Below are 27,104 nucleotides of genomic sequence, written 5' to 3'. Positions count from 1 at the left end.
CCCGCTCTGGTGCCCCTGACGCGGGCCGGGCGCCGCGGCGCTGCGGCTGCGGGCGGCGGCGACGGCGGCAGCATGGGCCGGCCGGGGCTGCTGGCGCTGCGGCCGCTGCTGCTGGGGCTGCTGGCGGCGGCGGGTGAGGCGCGGCGGGCGGCGGCGACAACAAAGGGCCGGGCGGCGACACGCGGCGGGCGGGGACGGGGCGGTGACAGGCCGGGGGGCGGCGCGTGTCGGTGTCGCCAGAGCGGGCGCGGGCGAGGCCCGGCCACACGGAGGGGACGCCGGCGACAGCGGTGACAGCGGGGGGCGGGGCGGCGGCGGCTGGCGCGGTGGGGGCGGGGACGCGCGTGCGACAGGGGACGGGGACAGGGAACGGGGGACAGGGGACAGGGGACAGGGGACAGGGGACGGGGACAGGGAACGGGGGACAGGGGACGGGGGACAGGGGACGGGGGACAGGGGACGGGGGACGGGGGACGGGGACAGGGGACACGGGACAGGGGACGGGGACAGGGGACACGGGACAGGGGACGGGGACAGGGGACGGGGACAGGGGACGGGGGACGGGGACGGGGGACGGGGGACGGGGGACGGGGGACAGGGGACGCGGGACGGGGGACAGGGGACGGGGACAGGGGACGGGGGACGGGGGACAGGGGACGGGGACAGGGGACAGGGGACAGGGGACGGGGACAGGGGACGGGGGACAGGGGACGGGGGACGGGGGACGGGGGACGGGGACGGGGACAGGGGACAGGGACAGGGGACGGGGGACAGGGGACGGGGACAGGGGACGGGGACAGGGGACGGGGGACGGGGACAGGGGACGGGGGACGGGGACAGGGGACAGGGACAGGGGACAGGGGGACAGGGGACGGGGACAGGGGACAGGGGACGGGGACAGGGGACAGGGGGACAGGGGACGGGGACGGGGGACGGGGACAGGGGACAGGGGACAGGGGACAGGGGACGGGGACAGGGGACAGGGGGACAGGGGACGGGGACGGGGGACGGGGGACAGGGGACAGGGGACGGGGACAGGGGACGGGGACAGGGGACGCGGGACAGGGGACGCGGGATAGGGGACGGGGGACGGGGGACGCGGGACAGGGGACGCGGGATAGGGGACGCGGGATAGGGGACAGGGGACGCGGGACAGGGGACAGGGGACAGGGGACGCGGGATAGGGGACGGGGGCGGGGGACAGGGGACGCGGGACAGGGGATGCGGGACAGGGGACGGGGACAGGGGGACGGGGGACAGGGGATGCGGGACAGGGGACGGGGACAGGGGACGGGGACAGGGGACGCGGGACAGGGGACAGGGGACAGGGGACGGGGACAGGGGGACAGGGGACGCGGGACAGGGGATGGGGACAGGGGGACAGGGGACGCGGGACAGGGGATGGGGACAGGGGACGGGGACAGGGGACGGGGACAGGGGACGCGGGACGGGGGACAGGGGACGGGGACGCGGGACAGGGGACGGGGACAGGGGACGGGGACGGGGACGGGGACAGGGGACGGGGACAGGGGACGGGGACAGGGGACGCGGGACAGGGGACGGGGACAGGGGACGGGGACAGGGGACGGGGACAGGGGACGCGGGACAGGGGACGCGGGACAGGGGACGCGGGATAGGGGACGGGGGACGGGGGGACGCGGGATAGGGGACGCGGGATAGGGGACGGGGGACGGGGGACGCGGGACAGGGGACGCGGGATAGGGGACGGGGGACGCGGGACAGGGGACGGGGGACAGGGGACGCGGGATAGGGGACGGGGACAGGGGGACGGGGGACAGGGGACGCGGGACAGGGGATGCGGGACAGGGGACGGGGACAGGGGGACGGGGGACAGGGGACGCGGGACAGGGGACGGGGACAGGGGACGGGGGACAGGGGACGGGGACAGGGGACGCGGGACGGGGGACAGGGGACGGGGACGCGGGACAGGGGACGGGGATGCGGGACAGGGGACGGGGACAGGGGACGCGGGACAGGGGATGGGGACAGGGGGACAGGGGACGCGGGACAGGGGATGGGGACAGGGGACGGGGGACAGGGGACGGGGACAGGGGACGCGGGACGGGGGACAGGGGACGGGGACGCGGGACAGGGGACGGGGATGCGGGACAGGGGACGGGGACAGGGGACGCGGGACAGGGGACGGGGGACAGGGGACGCGGGACAGGGGATGGGGACGGGGGACGGGGGACGGGGGACGGGGGGACGCGGGATAGGGGACGCGGGATAGGGGACGCGGGACAGGGGACGTGGGATAGGGGACGGGGGACGCGGGACAGGGGACGGGGGACAGGGGACAGGGGACGGGGACAGGGGACGCGGGACAGGGGGACGGGGGACAGGGGACGCGGGACAGGGGATGGGGACAGGGGACGGGGGACAGGGGACAGGGGACGCGGGACAGGGGACGCGGGACAGGGGGACAGGGGACGCGGGACAGGGGACGGGGACAGGGGACGCGGGACGGGGGACAGGGGACGGGGACAGGGGACGGGGACAGGGGACAGGGGGATGCGGGACAGGGGGACAGGGGACAGGGGACGCGGGACAGGGGGACAGGGGACAGGGGACGCGGGACAGGGGGACAGGGGACGCGGGACAGGGGACGGGGACAGGGGACGCGGGACGGGGGACAGGGGACGGGGACAGGGGACAGGGGGATGCGGGACAGGGGACGGGGATGCGGGACAGGGGACGGGGGATGCGGGACAGGGGACGCGGGACAGGGGGACGGGGACAGGGGACGCGGGACAGGGGACGGGGACAGGGGACGGGGACAGGGGACGCGGGACAGGGGACGGGGATGCGGGACAGGGGACGGGGGATGCGGGACAGGGGACAGGGGGACGGGGACAGGGGACGCGGGACAGGGGACGCGGGACAGGGGACAGGGGACCGGGGGACAGGGGACGGGGACAGGGGACGCGGGACAGGGGACGCGGGACAGGGGACGGGGACAGGGGGACAGGGGACGCGGGACAGGGGACGGGGGACAGGGGACGGGGGACAGGGGACAGGGGATGGGGACAGGGGACGGGGACAGGGGACGCGGGACAGGGGACGGGGGACAGGGGACGCGGGACAGGGGATGGGGACGGGGACGGGGGACAGGGGACAGGGGACGGGGACAGGGGACGCGGGACAGGGGGACGGGGGACAGGGGACGCGGGACAGGGGACGGGGGACAGGGGACGCGGGACAGGGGACGCGGGACAGGGGGACGGGGACAGGGGACAGGGGACGCGGGACAGGGGACAGGGGACGCGGGACAGGGGACGGGGGACAGGGGACGGGGACAGGGGACGGGGGACAGGGGACGGGGACAGGGGACAGGGGGACGCGGGACAGGGGACGCGGGACAGGGGACAGGGGGACGGGGACAGGGGACGGGGATGCGGGACAGGGGACGGGGGATGCGGGACAGGGGACGCGGGACAGGGGACAGGGGGACGGGGACAGGGGACGCGGGACAGGGGACGCGGGACAGGGGACGGGGACAGGGGACGGGGGACAGGGGACGCGGGACAGGGGACGGGGATGCGGGACAGGGGGACGGGGACAGGGGACGCGGGACAGGGGACGCGGGACAGGGGACGGGGACAGGGGACGGGGGACAGGGGACGCGGGACAGGGGACGGGGATGCGGGACAGGGGGACGGGGGACAGGGGACGCGGGACAGGGGACGGGGACAGGGGACGGGGGACAGGGGATGCGGGACAGGGGACGGGGGATGCGGGACAGGGGGACGGGGGACAGGGGACGCGGGACAGGGGACGCGGGACAGGGGACGCGGGACAGGGGACAGGGGGACAGGGGACGGGGACAGGGGACAGGGGACGCGGGACAGGGGACGGGGACAGGGGGACAGGGGACGCGGGACAGGGGACGGGACAGGGGACGGGGACAGGGGGACGGGGGACAGGGGATGCGGGACAGGGGACGCGGGACGGGGGACGGGACGGGGACAGGGGACGGGGACAGGGGACAGGGGGACGCGGGACAGGGGACGGGGATGCGGGACAGGGGACGGGGGATGCGGGACGGGACGGGGGATGCGGGACAGGGGACAGGGGGACGGGGACAGGGGACGCGGGACAGGGGGACGGGGGATGCGGGACAGGGGACGGGGGGACGCGGGACAGGGGACAGGGGGACGGGGACAGGGGACGCGGGACAGGGGGACGGGGGACAGGGGACGCGGGACAGGGGACGGGGACAGGGGACAGGGGACGCGGGACGGGGGACGCGGGACGGGGGACGCGGGACGGGGGACGGGGGACTGGACGGGGGACGCGGGATAGGGGATGTGGGACAGGGGATGGGGACGCGGGCAACACGGGCGCGAGTGTTGCCCCGCGGCTGCCACCTGCTTCGCCCGGGAGGGACACGTGGCAGAACGACATGGCGGGGCAGGGCACGCGCATTCGTGTGCAGGCGTGTGCGCATCTGTGCAGGCATGTGCACGCCACGTGTGTAGGCAGGTGCAGGCGCGTGCACACGCGTGTGCACATGTGTGCCTCTGCAGGCGTGGGCACTCGCATGTAGGAGCGTGCCGGTGTATGCAGGCGCGTGCGCTCGTATGTGGATGTGTGCGCTCGTATGTAGACGTGCACTGGTATACAGACGTGTACGCTCGTATGCAGGCACGTGCACTCGTATGTAGGTGTGTGCGCTCGTATGCAGGCATTTGTGCTTGTATGTAGACATGTGAACTTGTGTGCAGATGTGTGCGCTTATATGCAGATGTGTGCGCTCGTATGTAGGCGTGTGAACTGCTATGCAAGCATGTACACTTGTATGTAGACATGCGCACTCGACTGTAGACATGTGCACTTGTATGCAGAGGTGTGCGCTCGTATGCAGGCGTGTGCACTCTTATGTAGACATGTGCACTAGTCTGTAGACGTGTGCACTTGTATGCAGGTGTGTGCACTCATATGCATGCATGTTCACTCGTATGTAGGCATGTGCGCTTGTATGTAGATGTGTGCACTCGTATGCATGCATGTTCACTCGTATGTAGGTGTGTGCGCTTGTATGTAGATGTGTGCACTCGTATGCAGGCATGTGCACTCATACATAGGCGTCTGCGGTCGTATGCAGGCGTGTGCACTCATGTAGACATGTGCACTTGTCTGTACACGTGTGCACTCGTATGCATGTGTGTGCACTGATATGTAGGCGTGTGCGCTCGTATGTAGGCATGTGCACTCGTATGTGGGCGTGTGCACGTGACCCCGGCTATTACACCGTTCCCACGCAGCGAAGCCACGAAGACACGCGTGTGCACTGTGTCCGCGGCCGGGCAGTCTTTGCGTGGTGGGACGAGGACATGCCCACTGCCCTGGGGCGCTCAGTGGCAGACACCCCGCCCCGGGGAAATGGCCGGGACGGGAAAGGCCCCCAACCCCACCCCGCTCCTGTCCCGTGCTCGGAAGGCTGGGGTCCCGGGGCGACGTGTTCCTCGCCGTCCATCCGGGGGAGGCCGAAGTCCCCGCGGGAGCACAGAAAAAATTTATCTCAGACGCACGAACCTACCCGTGTGTGTCCTTGTTCACTTCACGCCCCGCGTCAAAAGAAGGTGACAGGCCGGGCGCGCGGGGGCTCACGCCTGTCCCCCCGGCACTCTGGGAGGGAGGCCGAGGCGGGAGGATCGCTCGAGGCCAGGAGGTGGAGGCCAGCCTGAGCGAGAAAGAGCGAGACCCCGTCTCTACTAAAAACAGAAAGAAATGAGCTGTCTTTGTGCTATTCAGGTCATTTCTGAGAAAAAAAGAAAAAGAATATATTAAAAAAAAAATACTAAAAAAAAAAAGAAACGAGCTGGACGACTAAAAATATATAGCAAAAAAAAAAAAACGAGCCGGGCGTGGAGGCGCATGCCTGTAGTCCCAGCTACTACTCGGGAGGGAGGCCCAGGAGGGAGGCTCGCTATTGAGGCCAGGAGTTGGAGGCCAGCCTGAGCAAGAGCGAGACCCCGTCTCTACTAAAAAAAAAAATAGAAAGAAACAAGCTGGACAACTAAAAATATATAGCAAAAAAAAACCGAGCCGGGCGTGGAGGCGCGTGCCTGTAGTCCCAGCTACTCGGGAGGGAGGCCGAGGCGGGAGGATCGCTCGAGGTCAGGAGTTCGAGGCCAGCCTGAGCAAGAGCGAGACCCCGTCTCTACTAAAAAAATAGAAAAGAAATCAGCTGGACAACTAAAAATATATAGAAAAAAAAAAAAAAACGAGCCGGGCGTGGAGGCGCATGCCTGTAGTCCCAGCTACTCGGGAGGGAGGCCGAGGCGGGAGGCTCGCTGGAGGCCAGGAGTCGGAGGCCGCTGTGAGCGAGGCTGACGCCCCGGCACTCACTCCAGCCTGGGCGACAGAGCGAGACTGTGTCTCAAAAAAAAAAAAAGTAAATAAAAGAAAAAGGAGGTGACGTTCAAGACATAAGCACGGATGGGTCTGCTATTCGGTTGGGTGACAGTCACAGGCCAGAACTGGCCAGAACTGGCCATCAGGACGGGAGGCCGGCCCGAACCGTCCCCCCTCCCGTCCTCAGTTTCCCTCTGTCCTCCTGTCCCTCTGTGACCCACAGAATCACCCGCGAGCTCGGTCTGTGTGTGTCTGTGTGTGTGTTTTGCCTGGCACTATGTCTCTCTCTTTTTTCGTTTTTCTTTTTTCAGACAGAGCCTCCCTCTGTCGCCCGGGCCGGAGTGAGCGCCGTGGCCTCAGCCTCGCTCACAGCGGCCTCCGACTCCTGGCCTCCAGCGAGCCTCCTGCCTCGGCCTCCCTCCCGAGGAGCTGGGACGACAGGCATGCGCCTCCACGCCCGGCTCGTTTTTTTTTTTATATATATATATATATATTTTTTGGTTGTCCAATTAATTTCTTTCTATTTTTAGTAGAGACGGGGTCTCGCTCTTGCTGAGTCTAGCCTCGAACTCCTCACCTAGAGCGATCCTCCCGCCTCGGCCTCCCTCCCAAGTAGCTGAGGCACGCGCCACTACGCCCGGCTCGTTTTTTTCTATATATTTTTAGTTGTCCAGCTGATTTCTTTTCTATTTTTTTAGTGGAGACGGGGTCTTGCTCTTGCTCAGGCTGGCCTCCAACTCCTGACCTCCAGCGATCCTCCCGCCTCAGCCTCCTCCCAGAGTGCTGGGATGACAGGCGTGGGCCTCCGCGCCCGGCCTATTTTGATGCAAGTTTGGAAAGACGTAACACCTCGTAGTTAGCTAGATAATTACCTATTGCCAAGGCTTTTGAAAATATCAAGGTCTATATAAAGACAAAACAAACACCACAGGGCAAAAATAACTTCAAGAAAATGGAAAGGCCGGGCGCGGTGGCTCACGCCTGTCATCCCAGCTACTTTGGAGGCTGAGGCAGGAGGATTGTTTGAGGTCAGGAGTCGGAGGCCAGCCTGAGCAAGAGCGAGACCCCGTCTCTACTAAAAAAAAAAAAAATAGTAAGAAATGAGCTGGACAAGTAAAAATATATAGAGAAAAAAATGAGCCAGGCGTGGTGGTGCATGCCTATAGTCCCAGCTACTTTGGAGGCTGAGGCAGGAGGATTATTTGAGGTCAGGAATTAGAGGCCAGCCTGAGCAAGAGCGAGACCCCCGTCTCCACTAAAAAAAATAGAAATAAATGAATTGGACAACTCAAAAAATAAATAGAAAAAACGAGCCGGGCGTGGTGGCGCATGCCTGTCGCCCCAGCTACTCGGGAGGGAGGCCGAGGCGGGAGGATCGCTCGAGGCCAGGAGTTGGAGGCCAGCCTGAGCAAGAGCGAGACCCCGTCTCTACTAAAAAATAAAAAGAAATTATTGGCCAACTGATAATATAGAGAAAAAACGAGCCGGGCGTGGAGGCGCATGCCTGTCGCCCCAGCTCCTCGGGAGGGAGGCCGAGGCAGGAGGATCGCTCGAGGCCAGGAGTCGGAGGCTGCTGCGAGCGAGGCTCAAAAGATAAAAAGCGTGCGTGGAAGTCCGCCCACCCCTGGGATCTTTGGGGACGGATGGGGACAGCCTCTAACTCGGTGCCAGCCTTTGTCCTTCCCCCCGTCCTGACTTTGTGGCTTTTTTTTTTTTTTGTCCCTGCAGGAGCGTCCCTGAGCTTGGGGGCCACGGGGCCAGAGGAGCCCGGCCCCGAGGGCCTCACCTCGACCTCCCTGCTGGACCTCCTGCTCCCCACGGGCCTCGAACCCACGGACTCGGAGGAGCCCAGCGAGGCCATGGGCCTCGGAGCCGGGCTGGGCGCCCCCGGCTCGGGCTTCCCCAGCGAGGAGAGCGAGGAGTCTCGGATCCTGCAGCCGCCCCAGTACTTCTGGGAGGAGGAGGAGGAGCTCAACGAGTCCAGCCTGGACCTGGGGCCCACCACAGGTAGCCGTGGTCACCTTGTCAGCGTGAGGCGCACGCCTGTCCTGCCGGCGCTCGGGGAGGCCGAGGAGGGAGGCTCGCTCAATGAGGTCGGGAGTTGGAGGCCAGCCTGAGCAAGAGCGAGGCCCCGTCTCTACTAAAAAAAAAAAAATAGAAAGAAACGAGCTGGACGACTAAATATATATAGAAAAAAACGAGCCGGGCGTGGAGGCGCATGCCTGTAGTCCTAGCTACTCGGGAGGGAGGCCGAGGCAGGAGGATCGCTGGAGGCCAGGAGTCGGAGGCTGCTGTGAGCGAGGCTGACGCCCCGGCGCTCACTCCAGCCCTGGCGACAGAGCAAGACTCTGTCTCAAAAAAAAAATAAAAGAGGCCGGGCGCGGAGGCTCACGCCTGTCATCCCCGCACTCTGGGAGGCCGAGGCGGGAGGATCGCTCGAGGTCAGGAGGTGGAGGCCAGCCTGAGCAAGAGCGAGACCCCGTCTCTACTAAAAAAAAAAAAAAAAAAAAAAAGTAGAAAGAAATGAGCTGGACGACTAAAAATATATAGAAAAAATGAGCCGGGCGTGGTGGCGCGTGCCTGTCGTCCCAGAACTCTGGGAGGCTGAGTCAGGAGGATCGCTCGAGGTCAGGAGTTGGAGGCCAGCCTGAGCAAGAGCGAGACCGTGTCTCTGCTAAAAATAGAAAGAAATTAATTGGCCAACTAAAAATATATAGAAAAAAACGAACCGGGCGTGGAGGCGCGTGCCTGTAGTCCCAGCTACTCGGGAGGGAGGCCGAGGCAGGAGGATCGTTTGAGGCCAGGAGTCGGAGGCTGCTGTGAGCGAGGCTGACGCCACGGCGCTCTAGCCCGGGCGACAGAGCGAGGCTCTGTCTCAAAGAAAAAAAGAAAAGAGAATACATCATTGTGTATTCATCTTAGGCAAAAAAAAAAAAAATTCTCTTAAACAAAATATGTCTTAAATTCAGATTCTGCCCTAGAAAAATACAAGAGAAAAAAATAATAATAAAAATAATAAAAAAGGGAAAAATAATATAATAAAAAAATGTATATGTCATTGTGCATTTATCTTAGGAAAAACAAATTGTCTTAAAAAAAATGTCTTAAATTCAGATGCTGCCCTAAAAAAATATAAGAGAAAAAGAATGTAAAAGAAAATAATAATAGAAAAGTAATATAGTAAAATATATATATATATATGCCATTGTGCATTTGTGTTAGGGAAAGAAAATTATCTTAAAAAATACGTGTTAAATTCAGTTGCTGCCCTAAAAAATATAATAGAAATAATATAATAAAAGAAAGAAAAATAATATAATAATATATATATATATAGCCATTGTGTATTTATCTTAGGGAAAAAAATATTATCTTAAAAAGCTCAGTCTTAAATTGAGATGCTGCCGTACAAAATACAATAGAAAAAAAGTAAAAAAAAATAAAAAGACAATATAATAAAAAATATGTATATGCCATTGTGTGTTTATCTTAGGAAAAAAAACCTCTCTTAAAAAAAATATGTCTTAAATTCAGATGCTACCCTAAAAATTATAAGAGAAAAAATATAATAAAGAAAAATAATATAATAAAAAAAATATATAGCCATTGTGCATTTATCTTAGGAAAAAAAAATTCTCTTAAAAAAAATATGTCTTAAATTCAGATGCTGCCCCAAAAAATATAAGAGAAAAAAAAAGTAAAAAAAAATAATAATAATGAAAAAAAGAGAAATAATATAATAAGAAATATATATCTGGCATTGTACATTTATCTTAGGAAAAAAAAATTCTCTTAAAAAAAATATGTCTTAAATTCAGATGCTGCCCCAAAAAATATAAGAGAAAAAAAAAGTAAAAAAAAATAATAATAATGAAAAAAAGAGAAATAATATAATAAGAAATATATATCTGGCATTGTACATTTATCTTAGGAAAAAAAGATTATCTTAAAATATATATATATATGTGTCTTAAATTCCAATGCTGCCCCAAAAAATATAAGAGAAAAAAAAGTAAAAAAAAATAATAATAAAAAAAGAGAAATAATATAATAAGAAATGTATATCTGCCATTGTGCATTTATCTTAGGAAAAAAAAGATTATCTTAAAAAAAAATATATATATATATATATGTCTTAAATTCAGATGCTGCCCCAAAAAATATAAGAGAAAAAAAAAGTAAAAAAAAGAAATAATATAATAAGAAATATATATATGGCATTGTACATTTATCTTAGGAAAAAAAACATTATCTTAAAATATATATATATATGTGTCTTAAATTCAGATGCTGCCCCAAAAAATATAAGAGAAAAAAAAAGTAAAAAAAACAAAAATAATAATAAAAAAAGAGAAATAGGCCGGGCGAGGTGGCTCACGCCTGTAATCCTAGCTCTCTGGGAGGCCGAGGCAGGAGGATCGCTCAAGGTCAGGAGTTCAAAACCAGCCTGAGCAAGAGCGAGACCCGTCTCTACTATAAATAGAAAGAAATTAATTGGCCAACTAATATATATAGAAAAAATTAGCCGGGCATGGTGGCGCATGCCTGTAGTCCCAGCTACTCGGGAGGCTGAGGCAGGAGGATTGCTTGAGCCAGGAGTTTGAGGTTGCCGTGAGCTAGGCTGACGCCACGGCACTCACTCTAGCCTGGGCAACAAAGAGAGACTCTGTCTCAAAAAAAAAAAAAAAAGAGAGAAATAATATAAGAAGAAATATATATATGGCATTGTGCATTTATCTTAGGAAAAAAAAGATTATCTTAAAATATATATATATGTCTTAAATTCAGATGCTGCCCTAAAAAATATAAAGAGAGGAAAAAAAGGTAAAAAATAATAATAAAACAAGTAAAATAATATAATAAAAAATATATATATATGGCATTGTGCATTTATCTTAGGAAAAAAAAGATTATCTTAAAAAAAATATATATATATATATATGTCTTAAATTCAGATGCTGCCCCAAAAAAATAAGAGAAAAAAAAGTAAAAAAAAAAAATAAATAAATAAAAAAAGAGAAATAATATAATAAGAAATATATATATGGCATTGTACATTTATCTTAGAAAAAAAAGATCATCTTAAAATATATATATATATATGTCTTAAATTCAGACGCTGCCCTAAAAAATATAAGAGAGAAAAAAAAAGTAAAAAGTAATAATAATAAAACAAGAAAAATAATATAATAAAATATATATATATATGCCATCGTGCATTGATCTTAGGGGAAAAAAAAACGATCCTCCTAAAAGAAATAAAAATAGAAAACAAAAAGCAGAGCAGGGCGGTCAGCTCAGGACGTCAGCACGGACGCGGGGCCCTTGTGTCATCACAGACTATTTATTCGAAGTCGGCCACTTTTCCGGCGTTGTGTTTCCTAGCGAAAGAGGGAGTGAGAGCACTGTGTTTCGAGTCCGTCGATCAGTCCAGATTTGCGCGCTGCATGTAGCCGTCCTGTCTCTTTTATTCCGGAAAACTCTCTGCCTCTCACGGCCTTGACATTTTGGAAGCCGATTCGAGGCCGTGTATTTTGGCAGGAATGTCACAAAAAAGGGGAGTCCCACCACGGTCCCGCTCCTGCAGAAAGCCCGGTTTCTTTTTTTTTATTATTTTTATTTTTGGAGACAGAGTGTCGCTCTGTCGCCCGGGCGAGAGCGCCGAGGCTCACAGCAGCCTCCGACTCCTGGCCTCCAGCGAGCCTCCCGCCACGGCCTCCCTCCCGAGTAGCTGGGACTACAGGCGTGAGCCACCACGCCCGGCTCGTTTTTTTTTTTTTATGTTTTTAGTTGGCCAATTAATTTTCTTTCTATTTTTAGTAGAGATCGAGTCTCGCTCTTGCCCAGGCCGGTCTCAAACTCCTGACCTCGAGCGATCCTCCTGCCTCGGCCTCCCTCCCGAGTAGCTGGGACTACAGGCGTGCGCCACCACGCCCGGCTCAGTTTTTTCTATATTTTTAGTTTTCCAGTTAATTTCTTTCTGTTTTTTTTAGTAGAGACGGGCTCTCGCTCTTGCTCAGGCTGGCCTCCACCTCCTGACCTCCAGAGAGCCTCCTGCCTCGGCCTCCCGAGTAGCTGGGACTACAGGCCTGCGCCACCACGCCCGGCTCATTTTTTCTATATATGTTTTTAGTTGGCCAATTAAATTAATTTCTTTCTATTTTTTTTAGTAGAGACGGGGTCTCGCTCTTGCTCAGGCTGGCCTCGACCTCCTGACCTCGAGCGATCCTCCCGCCTGGGCCTCCCAGAGTGCTGGGATGACAGGCCTGGGCCTCCGCACCCGGCCAAACGGCTGTTTTCTGAGCAATGGAATTACATCTAGACTTTTACTGTCTACATTCCCGTGTTCATCAAATTTCGGTGACAAATTTGTGTCCTTTCATCCTCACCAAGGAAAACAGCGCCAAGCCCGGTCCCCGGGTCCCCCCCCCCCCCCCCGGCAGCCTGGCCCCGTCCGCCCGTCCCCTCCCAGCCTCAGTCCAGCCTCAGTTTCCCCATTCCTTCCCAGCATGCCCAGTGGTCTCTGCTATCCACCTGTGATCATCTTAACAGTTCTTCCTTAAACCCTGAGCACACCCATCAGGGGAAAACGAAACGAGCAAATGAACTTTGTCGTCTCGGTCTTTGCTTTTTTTTATTATTTATTTATTTATTGGTTTTCTTTTTTTTTTCCTCTCTCATATTTTTTTTTGTTTTGTTTTTCTTCATATTTTTCTTCCTTTTTAAATTTTTTTTTGATTTTTTTCTCATTTTTCTCCTCTTTTTAATTTTTTTATTTTGTTTGTTTTTTCTTCATATTTTTCTTCCTTTTTAAACTTTTTGTTGTTCTTTTTTTCTCATATTTTTCTTTTTTTAATTTTTAAAAATTTTTTTATTTCTTTTCTCATATTTTTCTTCATTTTTTTGTATTTCTTTTTTTCCTCATATTTTGCTTTTTTATTTTTATTTTTTTGTTTTTCTTTTTTTCTAATATTTTTCTTCTTTTTTATTTTTATTTTTTTAGTTTTTGTTTTTTTCTCACATTTTTCTTTTTTTTAAATTTATTTTTGTTTGTTTTTCTTTTCTTTTTTTCTCATATTTTTCTTTTTTATTTATTTATTTTTCGTTTTGTTTTTTTCACTGATTCTCTTTTTTTTTTTTTTTTTTACAACCTACCGCACCCGGTATTCCCAGGCGGTCTCCCATCCAAGTACTAACCAGGCCCGACCCTGCTTAGCTTCCGAGATCAGACGAGATCGGGCGCGTTCAGGGTGGTGTGGCTGTAGACTGATTCTCTTTTTTTTTTATTTTAATTTTTTTTTTATTTTAGCGTATTATGGGGATACAAGTGTTAAGGTTACTTATATTGCCCATGCCCACCCCTCCCCTATTTTTCGTTTGTTTTTCTTTTTTTCTCATATTTTTCTTTTTTAATTTTTTTTTTTTTTTTGAGACAGAGTCTCGCTCTGTCGTCCAGGCTAGAGTGAGTGCCGTGGCGTCAGCCTCGCTCACAGCAACCTCAATCTCCTGGCCTCCAGCGAGCCTCCCACCTCAGCCTCCCTCCCGAGTAGCTGGGACTACAGGCATGCACCACTATGCCCGGCTAATTTTTTCTATATATATCAGTTGGCCAATTAATTTCTTTTCTATTTATAGTAGAGACGGGGCCTCGCTCTTGCTCAGGCTGGTTTCGAACTCCTGACCTTGAGCAATCCTCCCTCCTCGGCCTCCCAGAGTGCTGGAATTACAGGCGTGAGCCACCGCGCCCGGCCTATTGTATTTTTTATTTCTTTTTTTTAAATTATTTTATTTGTCTTTAATTTTTTTTATTTTTATTTTTTTATTTAGACTCAAGACTGAGTGAGTTTGTGGAACTTTTTTTATTTACTTTTTAATATTTTATTTTTTCCTTCTCATATTTTTCTTCTTTTTTTCCTTTTTGTTTTTCTTTCTTTTCTTTTTTTCTTCTCATACGTTTCTTCATTTTTATTTTCTTCTTTTTGTTTTTCTTTTTTTCTTCTCATATTTTTCTCTTCGTTTTTTTTCCATTTTTTTCTTTTCCTTCTCATATTTTTCTTCTTTTTCTTTTTGTTTCTTTTTCTTTTCTTTTGTTTCCTTCTCATATGCTTCTTTTTTCTTTTTTTTCTTTTTGTTTTTCTTTTCTTTTTTTTTTTTTCTTATATTTTTCTTCTTCTTTTTTTTTTTTTCTTTTTTTTTTTTTTGTAATGTTTTTTTCCTGACCCCGCACACCTCACTGGCCCCGTCTCTTGCCTTTAGACTACGTCTTTCCGGACTTCACGGAGAAGGTGGGGGGCGCCCCGGGAGACGCCGGCCAGACGGGCGACCTCCCGAAGCTCCCGGCCTCGCCCCTGCCCAAGATGAACCTGGTTGAGCCTCCCTGGCAACTGCCTCCCGAGGAGGAGGAGGAGGAGGAGGAAGAGGAGGAGGAGGAGGAGGAGGCCGGGGAGGAAGGCCTGCTCCCAGCCAACGGGCCCCACACTGGGGCGTACGAAGTCGGTGCCACCGGCCCCAGCAGCCAGACCCCGGGGACCCCCCGTCACCCCCACCACGACCCCGGAGACCGGGCCTCCTCCTCGGGCGTGGAGGCTGAGGCCAGGGAGGCCCCCAGCTTGTCACCAGCCTCGGCCACCCCCGGCACGGTGGCCCCGGGGGGTCAGGACTTCACCAGCCGGGAGATGGGAACCACGACACTGCCCGCCACCGGGAGGCCGGGGGTGGAGGCCGAGGCTCCTGAGGAGGCCACTCCAGAGGACAGCCGGGGCTCGGTGTCACCGTCCTGGGCCGGGTCCCCTCGCCCCGAAGCTCCCAGTTCGGCCCAGGCCCCCGGTGACGGTCACCTTGGCCCTGTTACCCTGGACCCCCGAGATGTGGAGCTGACCCCTTCGACCTCCACCCTGGGGCCGGAAGGCCTCAGCCCGAGGCCGCGGGACGCGGAGGCCGAGGAGGCTCGTTCCGGAAGGCCCTGGGACTCCACTCAGGCACGTGCAGGCCACGGCGGAGCGGCCGGTGACTGTCCCCACGCGGGGACCCGAGGCCTTGCCTTCCCCTTCCCTTTCCTTCCCTTTCCCTTTCCTTTCCCCTTTCCTTCCCTTCCCTTCCCCTTTCCTTCCCTTCCCCTTCCCTTTCCTTCCTCTTCCCTTCCCCTTTCCTTCCTCTTCCCTTCCCCTTTCCTTCCTCTTCCCTTCCCCTTTCCTTCCTCTTCCCTTCCCCTTTCCTTCCTCTTCCCTTACCCTTTCCTTCCTCTTCCCTTCCCTTTCCTTCCCTTTCCCTTCCCTTTCCCTTCCCTTTCCCTTCCCTTCCCTTCCCCTTTCCTTCCTCTTCCCTTCCCCTTCCCTTTCCCTTCCCTTCCCTTCCCTTCCCTTTCCTTCCCTTTCCCTTCCCTTCCCTTTCCCTTCCCCTTTCCTTCCTCTTCCCTTCCCCTTTCCTTCCTCTTCCCTTCCCCTTTCCTTCCTCTTCCCTTCCCCTTCCCTTCCCTTTCCCTTCCCTTCCCTTTCCTTCCCTTTCCCTTCCTCTTCCCTTCCCCTTTCCTTCCCTTCCCTTCCCTTTCCTTCCCTTTCCCTTCCCCTTTCCTTCCTCTTCCCTTCCCCTTTCCTTCCCTTCCCTTCCCTTTCCTTCCCTTTCCCTTCCCCTTTCCTTCCTCTTCCCTTCCCCTTTCCTTCCTCTTCCCTTCCCCTTTCCTTCCTCTTCCCTTCCCCTTTCCTTCCTCTTCCCTTCCCCTTTCCTTCCTCTTCCCTTCCCCTTTCCTTCCTCTTCCCTTACCCTTTCCTTCCTCTTCCCTTCCCTTTCCTTCCCTTTCCCTTCCCTTTCCCTTCCCTTTCCCTTCCCTTCCCTTCCCCTTTCCTTCCTCTTCCCTTCCCCTTCCCTTCCCTTTCCCTTCCCTTCCCTTCCCTTTCCTTCCCTTTCCCTTCCCTTCCCTTTCCCTTCCCCTTTCCTTCCTCTTCCCTTCCCCTTTCCTTCCTCTTCCCTTCCCCTTTCCTTCCTCTTCCCTTCCCCTTCCCTTCCCTTTCCCTTCCCTTCCCTTTCCTTCCCTTTCCCTTCCTCTTCCCTTCCCCTTTCCTTCCCTTCCCTTCCCTTTCCTTCCCTTTCCCTTCCCCTTTCCTTCCTCTTCCCTTCCCCTTTCCTTCCCTTCCCTTCCCTTTCCTTCCCTTTCCCTTCCCCTTTCCTTCCTCTTCCCTTCCCCTTTCCTTCCTCTTCCCTTCCCCTTCCCTTCCCTTCCCTTCCCTTCCCTTCCCCTTCCCCTTTTCTTTTTCTCTTTTTCTTTTTTCTTCTTTTTCTTTTTCTTTTCTTTTCTTCCTTTCCCTTTCCCTTTTCCTTTCCTTTCCTTTTCCCTTTCCTTTCCTTTCCTTTCCTTTCCTTTTCCTTTTTTCTTTTCTTTTCTTTTCTTTTCCTTCCTTTTCTTCTCTTTTCTTTTCCTTCCCCTTCCCTTCCCCTTTCCTTCCCCTTCCCTTTTTCCTTTCCTTTCCTTTTCCTTTTTCCTTCCCTTTCCCCTTCCCTTCCCTTCCCCTTCCCTTCCCCTTCCCTTCCCCTTCCCTTCCCCTTTCCTTTCCCCTTTTCTTTTCTTTTGTTTTTCTTTTTCTCTTTTTCTTTTTCTTTTTTTTTTTTTTTTTTAATTTTTGGGCCATTCTGAGCATTGTATCTTTTTCTCTTTTTCTTTTTTCTTCTTTTTCTTTTTCTTTTCTTTTCTTCCTTTCCCTTTCCCTTTTCCTTTCCTTTTCCTTTTCCTTTTCCCTTTCCTTTCCTTTCCTTTTCCTTTTTTCTTTTCTTTTCTTTTCCTTCCTTTTCTTCTCTTTTCCTTTCCTTTCCTTTTCCTGTCTTTTTCCTTTTCCTTCCCTTTCCCTTTCCCCTTTCCTTTCCTTTCCTTTCCTTTTCTTTCTTTCTCTTTTTCTTTTCTTTTCCTTTCCTTTCCTTTTCCTTCCCTTTCCCTTTCCTTTCCTTTTCCTGTCCTTTTCCTTTTTCCTTTCCTTTTCCTTCCCTTTCCCCTTTCCTTTCCTTTCCCTTCCTTTTCCTTTCCTTTCCTTTTCATTTTCCTTTTCCTTTCCTTTTTCTTTTCCTTTGTTTTTTTTCTTTTCTTCTTAGTCTCAGTCTGTCACCCGGGCTAGAGTGAGTGCCGTGGCGTCAGCCTCGCTCACAGCAGCCTCCAACTCCTGGCCTCAAGCGATCCTCCTGCCTCAGCCTCCCTCCCGAGTAGCTGGGACAACAGGCATGCGCCACCACGCCCGGCTCGTTTTTTCTATATATTTTTAGTTGGCCAATTAATTTCTTTCTATTTATAATAGAGACGGGGTCTCGCTCTTGCTCAGGCTGGCCTCCAGCTCCTGGCCTCGAGCGAGCCTCCCGCCTCGGCCTCCCAGAGTGCTGGGATGACAGGCGCGAGCCTCCGCGCCCGGCCGGCTGTTGCAAACTTAACGTGCCTTTGGACAAGCTTGGTGGCCCGCCCTGGCCTCACCCCCATCAGACACTGCTGTTCCCGCCACGGATGATGCCGGCAGCCCAGAGTTGGGGACCGAGGGACCTGTGTTCTCCCCAGTCCTGTCTCCACTGCACCCGCCCCCGAAAAACACGAGCACACGCATGCACGCCCACGGATGCCACCAGGAAAGGACAGGGGCCCTCAGAGCGTTACCAAGTTAGCCGTTGCAAACTTACAAGCCCTCCCCAGCCGGCCTCTTTGACGCCGCAGTCCCAGCTACTCGGGAGGCCGAGGCGGGAGGATCGCTCGAGGTCAGGAGTTCGAGGCCAGCCTGAGCAAGAGCGAGACCCCGTCTCTACTAACAAAAATAGAAAGAAATGAGCTGGACGACTAAAAATATATTTAAAAAATGAGCCGGGCGTGGTGGCTCACGCCTGTCGTCCCAGCTACTCGGGAGGGAGGCCGAGGCAGGAGGATCACTGGAGCTCAGGAGTTCGAGGCCAGCCCGATGAGCAAGAGCGAGACCCTGTCTCTACTACAAAAATAAAAAGAAACGAGCTGGACAACTGAAAAAATATAGAGAAAAAAAACGAGCCGGGCGTGGTGGCGCATGCCTGTGGTCCCAGCTACTCGGGAGGGAGGCCGAGGCAGGAGGCTCACTGGAGGCCAGGAGGTGGAGGCTGCTGTGAGGAGCGACTTCCCTGCATCCCGGGCGTCAAAATGCCTCAGCTCTGCCTGTCACTTAAGAGGTCCCCTCCTTGCTCCCCAAGTTCTCTGCGGAGGTTGCGGGCCTCACGCTAGTTTCTCGGGGCGTGTGTCCCGGTTGCGGATGTGGCCAGCCTCCACCTAGCTGGGCCTCACCTCCCGGCCTCCGCCCCGGGCTGCCTCCTCCCCGATGGTTTTGTGACTGTCGTTGTTCTCTCTGTCGCGTCACGCAGGTGATCTGTAAGGACTGGAGCAACCTGGTGGGGAAAAGCTACATCATCCTGAACATGACGGACAACGTAGACTGTGTGAGTCCCGCTCCCGGCCTCCAGCTCGGAGCTGGTAGAGGCTGGAGGCCGCAGGCAGGGCGGGGACAAAGGGCGGGCTGGGGTCCCGGATGTGCGAGTGGGATGGGGGATGCTTGGTGCTTAAGTCACAGGGGAGACAGGCAAACCCCGGGGATGAACCAGCATTAAAAAAAAAAAAAAAATAGAGGCCGGGCGTGGAGGCTCAAGCCTGTCATCCTGGCACTCTGGGAGGCCGAGGCAGGAGGATCGCTCGAGGTCAGGAGGTGGAGGCCAGCCTGAGCAAGAGCGAGACCCCGTCTCTACTAAAAAAGTAGAAAGAAATTAATTGACCAACTAAAAATATATATACAAAAAAGGAGCCGGGCGTGGAGGCGCATGGCTGTCGTCCCAGCTACTCGGGAGGGAGGCTGAGGCAGGAGGATCGCTTGAGCCCAGGAGTTTGAGGTTGCTGTGAGCGAGGCTGACGCCACGGCACTCACTCTAGCCTGGGCAACAAAGTGAGGCTCTGTCTCAAAAAAAAAAAAAAAGAAAAAAAAAAAAATAGACGCCGGGCATGGAGGCTCATGCCTGTCATCCCAGCTCTCTGGGAGGCCGAGGCGGGAGGATGGCTCGAGGTCAGGAGGTGGAGGCCAGCCTGAGCAAGAGCGAGACCCCGTCTCTACTAAAAAAATAGAAAGAAATTAATTTGGCCAACTAATATTTATGGAAAAAACGAGCCGGGCGTGGTGGCGCATGCCTGTAGTCCCAGCTACTCAGGAGGGAGGCTGAGGCAGGAGGATCGCTGGAGGTCAGGAGTTCAAAACCAGCCTGACCGGCCGGGCGCTGTGGCTCACGCCTGTAATCCTAGCTCTTGGGAGGCCGAGGTGGGCGGATTGCTCAAGGTCAGGAGTTCGAAACCAGCCTGAGCAAGAGCGAGACCCCGTCTCTACTATAAATAGAAAGAAATTAATTGGCCAACTGATATATATATAGAAAAAATTAGCCGGGCATGGTGGCGCATGCCTGTAGTCCCAGCTACTCGGGAGGCTGAGGCAGGAGGATTGCTTGAGCCCAGGAGTTTGAGGTTGCTGTGAGCGAGGCTGACGCCACGGCACTTACTCTAGCCTGGGCAACAAGCGAGACTCTGTCTCAAAAAAAAACAAAAAAAAACAAACAAAAAAAAACCAGCCTGAGCAAGAGCAAGACCCCGTCTCTACTAAAAAAGTAGAAAAAAATTACCCAAACACCTAAAAACATATAGAAAAAATTAGGCGGGCGCAGTGGCTCACGCCTGTCATCCCAGCTCTCTGGGAGGCCGAGGAGGGAGGATCGCTCGAGGTCAGGAGTTGGAGGCCAGCCTGAGCAAGAGCGAGACCCCGTCTCTACTAAAAATAGAAAGAAATGAGCTGGACAACTAAAAATATATAGAAAAAAAAACGATCCGGGCGTGGTGGCGCATGCCTGTCGTCCCAGCTACTCGGGAGGGAGGCCGAGGCAGGAGGTCGGTATCTAGCTGTTGGAGGCTTGGGTTGTCCTTTCGGCTCGAGGCCAGGGCAGGAGCGAGCTCTTGGACTTGGACCTGGACACATGGGCGTGTGTCTTGGTGTCCCAGGGTCCTGTCCCCGCGGTGGCCTAGCTGGTGGCTCTCAGCCTCCTCTCTGGGAATAATCGCCACAGAGCTTTGGCCATGGGAGGCAGCGTAAAGGAGGCTGGGCCTCTGTGTCACCCTAACCCTGGGGTGGGGACTGTCTCTGTCCTTTTTTTTTTTTTTTTTTGAGGCAGAGTCTCGCTCTGTCGCCCGGGCTGGAGTGAGCGCCGTGGCGTCAGCCTCGCTCACAGCAGCCTCCAACTCCTGGCCTCGAGCGAGCCTCCTGCCTCAGCCTCCCTCCCGAGTAGCTGGGACGACAGGCATGCGCCACCACGCCCGGCTCATTTTTTTTTTTTCTATATATTTTTAGTCGTCCAGCTCATTTCTTTCTATTTTTAGTAGAGACGGGGTCTCGCTCTTGCTCAGGCTGGCCTCCAACTCCTGACCTCGAGCGATCCTCCTGCCTCGGCCTCCCTCCCGAGTAGCTGGGATTACAGTTTTCCTCTATATTTTTAATTGGCCAATTAATCTCTTTCTGTTTTTTTTAGTATAGAGACGGGGGTCTCGCTCTTGCTCAGGCTGGCCTCCGACTCCTGGCCTCGAGCGAGCCTCCCGCCTCGGCCTCCCAGAGTGCTGGGACGACAGGCGCGAGCCTCCGTCACCGGCCCTGTGTCTGTCGTTGCAGGAGGCGTTCAGGCAGCTCCGGGGACCCCAGCTTCTGGCCCTGGTGGAGGAGGTCCTGCCCCGCCACGGCAGCGGCCCCCGGGGGCCCTGGCACATTTCGCTGAGCAAGCCCAGCGACAAGGAACAGCACCTGCTCATGGCGCTGGTGGGCGAGCAGGGTGAGCCTTGTGGGGGGCTGGGGGGAGGGAGGGGACGGGGGGGCACAGGGGCCCCGGAACCGGAACCCCAGGGCGACCATGTACATTCGCCGGCTCACGCCTGTCGTCCCGGCGCTCTGGGAGGCCGAGGAGGGAGGATCGCTCAATGAGGTCAGGAGTCGGAGGCCAGCCCGAGCAAGAGCGAGACCCCGTCTCTGCTAAAAACAATGGAAAGAAATGAGCCGGACAACCAAAAATACGTAGGAAAAAAAAAAAAAAAAAAAAAACGAGCCGGGCGTGGTGGCGCATGCCTGGAGTCCCAGCTACTCGGGAGGGAGGCCGAGGCAGGAGGATCGCTCGAGGTCAGGAGTTTGAGACCAGCCTGAACAAGAGCGAGACCCCGTCTCTACTAAAAAAATGAGAAAGAAATTAATCGGACAACTAAAAAAGTATAGAGAAAAAGACGAGCCGGGCGTGGAGGCTCACGCCTGGAGTCCCAGCTACTCATGAGGGAGGCCAAGGCAGGAGGATCGGTCGAGGTCAGGAGTTCAAGGCCAGCTGTAGCAAGAGCGAGACCCCGTCTCTACTAAAAGTAGAAAGAAATGAGCTGGACAACTAAAATTATATAGAAAAATGTAGCCGGGCGTGGTGGCGCATGTGTGTAGTCCCAGCTACTCGGGAGGGAGGCTGGGGCAAGAGGATCGCTCAAGGTCACGAGGTCGAGGCCGGCCTGAGCAAGAGCCAGACCCCATTTCCACTAAAAAAAAAAAAAAAAATAGAAATGAGCTGGACAGCTAAAAATATATACAGAAAAAAATGAGCTGGGCGTGGTGGAGGCCGAGGCGGGAGGATCGCTCGAGGTCAGGAGTTGGAGGCCAGCCAGAGCAAGAGCGAGACCCCGTCTCTACTAAAAAAATTACAAATAAATTAATCGGCCAACTAAAAATATATAGAGAAAAAATTACCCGGGCGTGGTGGCGCACGCCTGCAGTCCCAGCTACTCGGGAGGGAGGCTGAGGCGGGAGGCTCGATCGAGGCCTGGAGTTCGAAACCAGCCTGAGCAAGAGCGAGACCCCGTCTCTACTAAAAATAGAAAGAAAGTAATTGGCCCAATAAAAATATATATATATAAAAAAAAACGAGCCGGGCGTGGTGGCGCACGCCTGTCGTCCCAGCTACTCGGGAGGGAGGCCGAGGCAGGAGGATCGCTCGAGGCCAGATTAATCGAGGCTGAGGCCACGGCGCTCTAGCCCGGGCGACAGAGCGCGACTCTGTATCGAAAGCAAAAAAAAAAAAGAAAGAAAGGAGGCCGGGCCCGGGGCTGTCCTAGTGGCCGTGCAGTGTCACACCTGTCACTTGGCGTTCTGATAAACGGATTCGGCGGGAGGCCGGCCCAGGAGGCCGAGACGGGGCAGTGGCCCTCGCGTCCCCGAAGAGCTCGGCGCAGGGACAACAGCCGGGGGGTGGTCGAGGCTGGCGGGGTGGAGAGGCCGGGGCTGGTCTGATGGTGTCATCTCTCGTCACCCCAGGCCTGCTGCCCACTCAGGACGTGCTGTCCATGCTCGGGGACATTCGCAGGAACCTGGCGGAGGTAAGGGACCCCGGGGGACCCGGGCCTGCGAGCTGGCCTCACGCTCCTCGTCCTCCCCGGGCCTCAGAGCCCCCCGGGCAAATGGAGGCCGCCCGTGGGCTCTGGGGTCAAACGAGCAAAGGACAAGAGTCGCGCTCCGGGCGGGCTGTTGGTTTCTTGGAGGCCACCAGCTGTGGGGACACACACACACACACACGGTGACCAGGGGCGAAGGGGGCCAGGGAGTCAGGGCGGGAGTCAGGGAGGCTCAGAAAGGAGGCCGTAATAGGTGAGGCTGGAGGTTTGGTGGAGGACGCAGCAGAGCCTGGTGGGACAAGGCACCCGGATGGGGGAGCCTTGACCTATTTTTATTTTATTTATTTATTTTTTTGCTTTGAGACACAGTCTGGCCTTGTCGGCCTCGCTCACAGCAGCCTCCAACTGCCGGCCTCCAGCGATCCTCCTGCCTCGGCCTCCCTCCCGAGTAGCTGGGACCACAGGCATGCGCCACCACGCCCGGCTCGTTTTTTCTTCCATATTAATTTTTACTTGGCCAATTAATTTCCTTCTACTTTTAGTAGAGACGGGGTCTCGCTCTTTCTTGCTCAGAGTAGCCTCAAAACTCCTGGCCTCGAGCGATCCTCCTGCCTCAGCCTCCCTCCCGAGGAGCTGGGACTACAGGCATGCGCCTCCACTCCCTGGCTAAGTTTTTCTCTATATATTTTTAGTTGTCCAGCTCATTTCTTTCTAATTTTTTTAGTATGTTAGAGACGCGGTCTCGCTCTTGCTCGGGCTGGCCTCCAACTCCTGACCTCGAGCCATCCTCCCGCCTCGGCCTCCCTCCCGAGTAGCTGGGACTCAGGGCACGCGCCAGCACCCCCTGGCTAAGTTTTTCTTCTTCTTGAGCCATGCCCGGCTCACGCCTGTCATCCCAGCACTTTGGGAGGCCGAGGCGGGAGGCTCGCTCGAGGCCGGGAGTTGGAGGCCAGCCTGAGCAAGAGCGAGACCCCGTCTCTACTGAAAAAAATAGAAAGAAATGAGCTGGACGACTAAAAATATACAGAAAAACTGAGCCGGGCGTGGTGGCGCACGCCTGTCGTCCCAGCTACTCGGGAGGGAGGGAGGCTGAGGCAGGAGGCTCGCTAAAGTCCAGGGCTTGGAGGCTGCTGTGAGCGAGGCTGACATCACAGCACTCCGTCCCGGGCGACAGAGCGAGACCCTGTCCCAAACAATCTGCTGGCAGCTGCTGTCCCTAGACAGGACCGGGGTGGGGGCGGGGAAGGACAGAGCGAGAGGTCGAGGCCCGCGGAGGGCCCTCGTGGAGGCCGCAGGAGCGTCCCGGCGACTTGTGCGAGCCGGGGCGCCGGGGGACCTGGGGCTGAGGGCCACTGTCCCCGTCCCCGTGTCCCCCCCCCACCCCCCCAGATCGGCATCCGGAACTACTCCACGACCGGCAGCTGCCAGGCGCGGGCCGCGCAGGCGCGCAGCGACTACGGGACGCTGTTCGTCGTGCTGGTCGTCATCGGGGCCGTGTGCATCGTCATCATCGCGCTCGGCCTGCTCTACAACTGCTGGCAGCGCCGGCTGCCCAAGCTCAAGCACGTGGTGAGCGCGGAGGCCGGGCGCGGAGGCCGGGCGCGGAGGCTGGGTGCGGAGGCCGGGCGTGGAGGCCGGGTGTGGAGGCCGGGCGCGGAGGCCGGGCGCGGAGGCCGAGGCCGAACCGGGGTGGGAGCGCAGCGTAGGGTTTGGGGGGGGGTCTTTGGGTGGGGGCTGGGGAGGGTGGAGCCCCGAGTCAGAGGAGCGACAGGTGACAAGGAAGGGAGGCGCTGTAGCCCCGGGCGACAGAGCCAGACTCTTTGTCTCAAAAGATATAAATAAATAGATAAAGATAAAGAGGAGCTCTTTGGGGAGGCCAAGGCAGGAGGATGGATCGCTAGAGGCCAGGAGTGGAGGCTGCTGTGAGCGAGGCTGACGCCACGGGACTCTAGTCTGGGCCACACTGTTAGACTGTGTCTCAAAAAATAAAAATAAAGAGGAGCTCTTTTTGGGTGGCCAAGGCAGGAGGATGGATCGCTAGAGGCCAGGAGTTGGAGGCTGAGGCAGGAGGATCACTTGAGGCCAGGAGTTGGAGGCTGATGTCTGAGGATCACTTGAGGCCAGGAGTTGGAGGCTGAGGCAGGAGGATCGCTTGAGGCCAGGAATTGTTAGAGTTTGGGAGGCCAAGGCAGGAGGAGCAATCGCTTGAGGCCAGGAGTTGGAGGCTGAGGGAGGAGGATCACTTGAGGCCAGGAGTTGGAGGCTGAGGCAGGAGGATCGCTTGAGGCCTGGACTTGGAGGCTGAGGCAGGAGGATCACTGGAGGCCGGGAGTTGGAGGCTGAGGCAGGAGGATCACTTGAGGCCAAGAGTTGGAGGCTGAGGCAGGAGGATCGCTTGAGGCAGGAATTGGAGGCTGAGGCAGGAGGATCGCTTGAGGCCAGGAGTTGGAGGCTGAGGCAGGAGGATCGCTTGAGGCCTGGACTTGGAGGCTGAGGCAGGAGGATCACTGGAGGCCGGGAGTTGGAGGCTGAGGCAGGAGGATCACTTGAGGCCGGGAGTTGGAGGCTGAGGCAGGAGGATCGCTTGAGGCCAGGAATTGTTAGAGTTTGGGAGGCCAAGGTAGGAGGAGCAATCGCTTGAGGCAGGAGTCGGAGGCTGAGGCAGGAGGATCACTTGAGGCAGGAGTTGGAGGCTGAGGCAGGAGGATCACTGTAGGCAGGAGTTGGAGGCTGAGGCAGGAGGATCACTTGAGGCAGGAGTTGGAGGCTGAGGCAGGAGGATCGCTTGAGGCCAGGAGTTCGAGACCAGCCTGGCCAGCGTAGCAAGACCCCGTGTCTACGAGGGTGCCGGCCCGCGGCTTCTGGAAGCTTCTGGCGTTGTAGGGCGGCGACAGTGACTTGACGCTGCCGGGACAGAAGGACGGACGCGCTGTCTGTGGGGTGCGGGGCCGCCGTGGGGTGTGGCAGGCGCTGTGGGGGAGGGGCGGGGGAGGGGACAGTGGGGCGGGGATGGCGGGGGGGAGGGAGAGGGGACAGTGGGGGACAGGACAGCGGAGGGGGGAGTGGAGGGGACAGGGGGAGGGGCGGGGACGGTGGGGGCAGGGGACGGTGGGGGGAGGGGACGGTGGGGGCAGGGGACGGTGGGGGGAGGGACGGTGGGGGGAGGGGACACAGGGATGGGGCAGGGGACGGTGGGGAGGTGGCTGTTGGGATGGGAGGTGACAGCAGGAGAGGGGAGGGGAAGGGAAGGGATGGTGGGTGGAGGAGGGGAGGGGACAGTGAGGGAGGTGACAGTGGGGGAGGGGAGAGGATGGCAGGGGAGGGGAGGGGACAGCGGGGAGGGGAGGGGACAGCGGGGAGGGGAGGGAGGTAACAGCTGGGGAGGGGAGGGGACAGCGGGGGAGGGGAGGGGAGGGAGGTACCAGCGGGGGAGGGGAGGGGACAGCGGGGGAGGGGAGGGGAGGGAGGTAACAGCGGGGGGAGGGGAGGGGACAGCGGGGGAGGGGAGGGGAGGGAGGTAACAGCGGGGGAGGGGAGGGGACAGCGGGGGAGGGGAGGGAGGTAACAGCTGGGGAGGGGAGGGGACAGCGGGGGAGGGGAGGGGACAGCGGGGGAGGGGAGGGGACAGTGGGGAGGGGACAGCGGGGAAGGGGAGTGGGCAGCGGGGGAGGGGACAGCGGGGGAGGGGAGTGGGCAGCGGGGGAGGGGACAGCGGGGGAGGGGAGGGGACAGCGGGGAGGGGACAGGGGGAAGGGGAGTGGGCAGCGGGGGAGGGGACAGCGGGGGAGGGGAGGGAGGTAACAGCGGGGGAGGGGAGGGGACAGCGGGGAGGGGACAGCGGGGAGGGGACAGCGAGGAAGGGGAGGGGACAGTGGGGAGGGGACAGCGGGGAAGGGGAGGGGACAGCGGGGGAGGGGGAGGGGACAGCGGGTGGGGGGACGGAGGGGATAGCGGGGGCGGGGAGGGAGGTGACAGCGGGGGGGGGACGGAGGTGACACAGATGCCCCCCGCCCCCCGCCCGCAGTCGCACGGCGAGGAGCTGCGCTTCGTGGAGAACGGCTGCCACGACAACCCCACGCTGGACGTGGCCAGCGACAGCCAGCCGGAGGCGCCCGAGAAGCGCGCCAGCCTCAACGGCCGCGTGCCCAACGGCCCGGGCGGCTGGGGCGCGCTCATGGGCGGCAAGCGCGACCCCGACGACTCGGACGCCTGCGAGGAGGACACGCACCTGTGAGCCCGCCCAGGCCCCGCCCCCGGCAGAGGCCCCGCCCCGCCCGCCAGGGCCCCGCCCCCCGGCAGAGGCCCCGCC

General features: G+C 56.8%; 1 protein-coding gene and 1 non-coding gene across 2 annotated transcripts; one reads left to right on the top strand and one right to left on the bottom strand.

Moving 5' to 3' along the window:
* Positions 1 to 27,104, top strand: PODXL2 (podocalyxin like 2). The gene is made up of 8 exons (XM_075995943.1): positions 1 to 133; positions 8,107 to 8,385; positions 14,635 to 15,356; positions 18,727 to 18,801; positions 21,054 to 21,210; positions 22,719 to 22,780; positions 24,185 to 24,364; positions 26,820 to 27,104. Exons 1-8 carry the CDS (start codon positions 73 to 75, stop codon positions 27,027 to 27,029), a joined length of 1,746 nt encoding a protein of 581 aa, XP_075852058.1. The 5' UTR covers positions 1 to 72; the 3' UTR covers positions 27,030 to 27,104.
* On the bottom strand, positions 13,527 to 13,645 carry LOC142862784 (5S ribosomal RNA). The gene has a single exon (XR_012913835.1). It is a non-coding gene; the product is annotated as a 5S ribosomal RNA (ribosomal RNA).

The sequence above is a fragment of the Microcebus murinus genome, chromosome 20, assembly GCF_040939455.1.
Source record: "Microcebus murinus isolate Inina chromosome 20, M.murinus_Inina_mat1.0, whole genome shotgun sequence".
Lineage (NCBI taxonomy): Eukaryota > Metazoa > Chordata > Mammalia > Primates > Cheirogaleidae > Microcebus > Microcebus murinus.
The sequence above is the reverse complement of the archived record's forward strand: the minus strand, read 5'-3'. Positions and strand labels throughout refer to the sequence as shown.

Coding starts and splice junctions, on each gene's coding strand:
- PODXL2 (XM_075995943.1), top strand. CDS start 73: ATGGGCCGGCCGGGGCTGCTGGCGCTGCGGCCGCTGCTGCTGGGGCTG. Junction 18,802..21,053: donor TGACGGACAACGTAGACTGT/GTGAGTCCCGCT, acceptor CTGTCGTTGCAG/GAGGCGTTCAGGCAGCTCCG. Junction 22,781..24,184: donor TTCGCAGGAACCTGGCGGAG/GTAAGGGACCCC, acceptor CCACCCCCCCAG/ATCGGCATCCGGAACTACTC.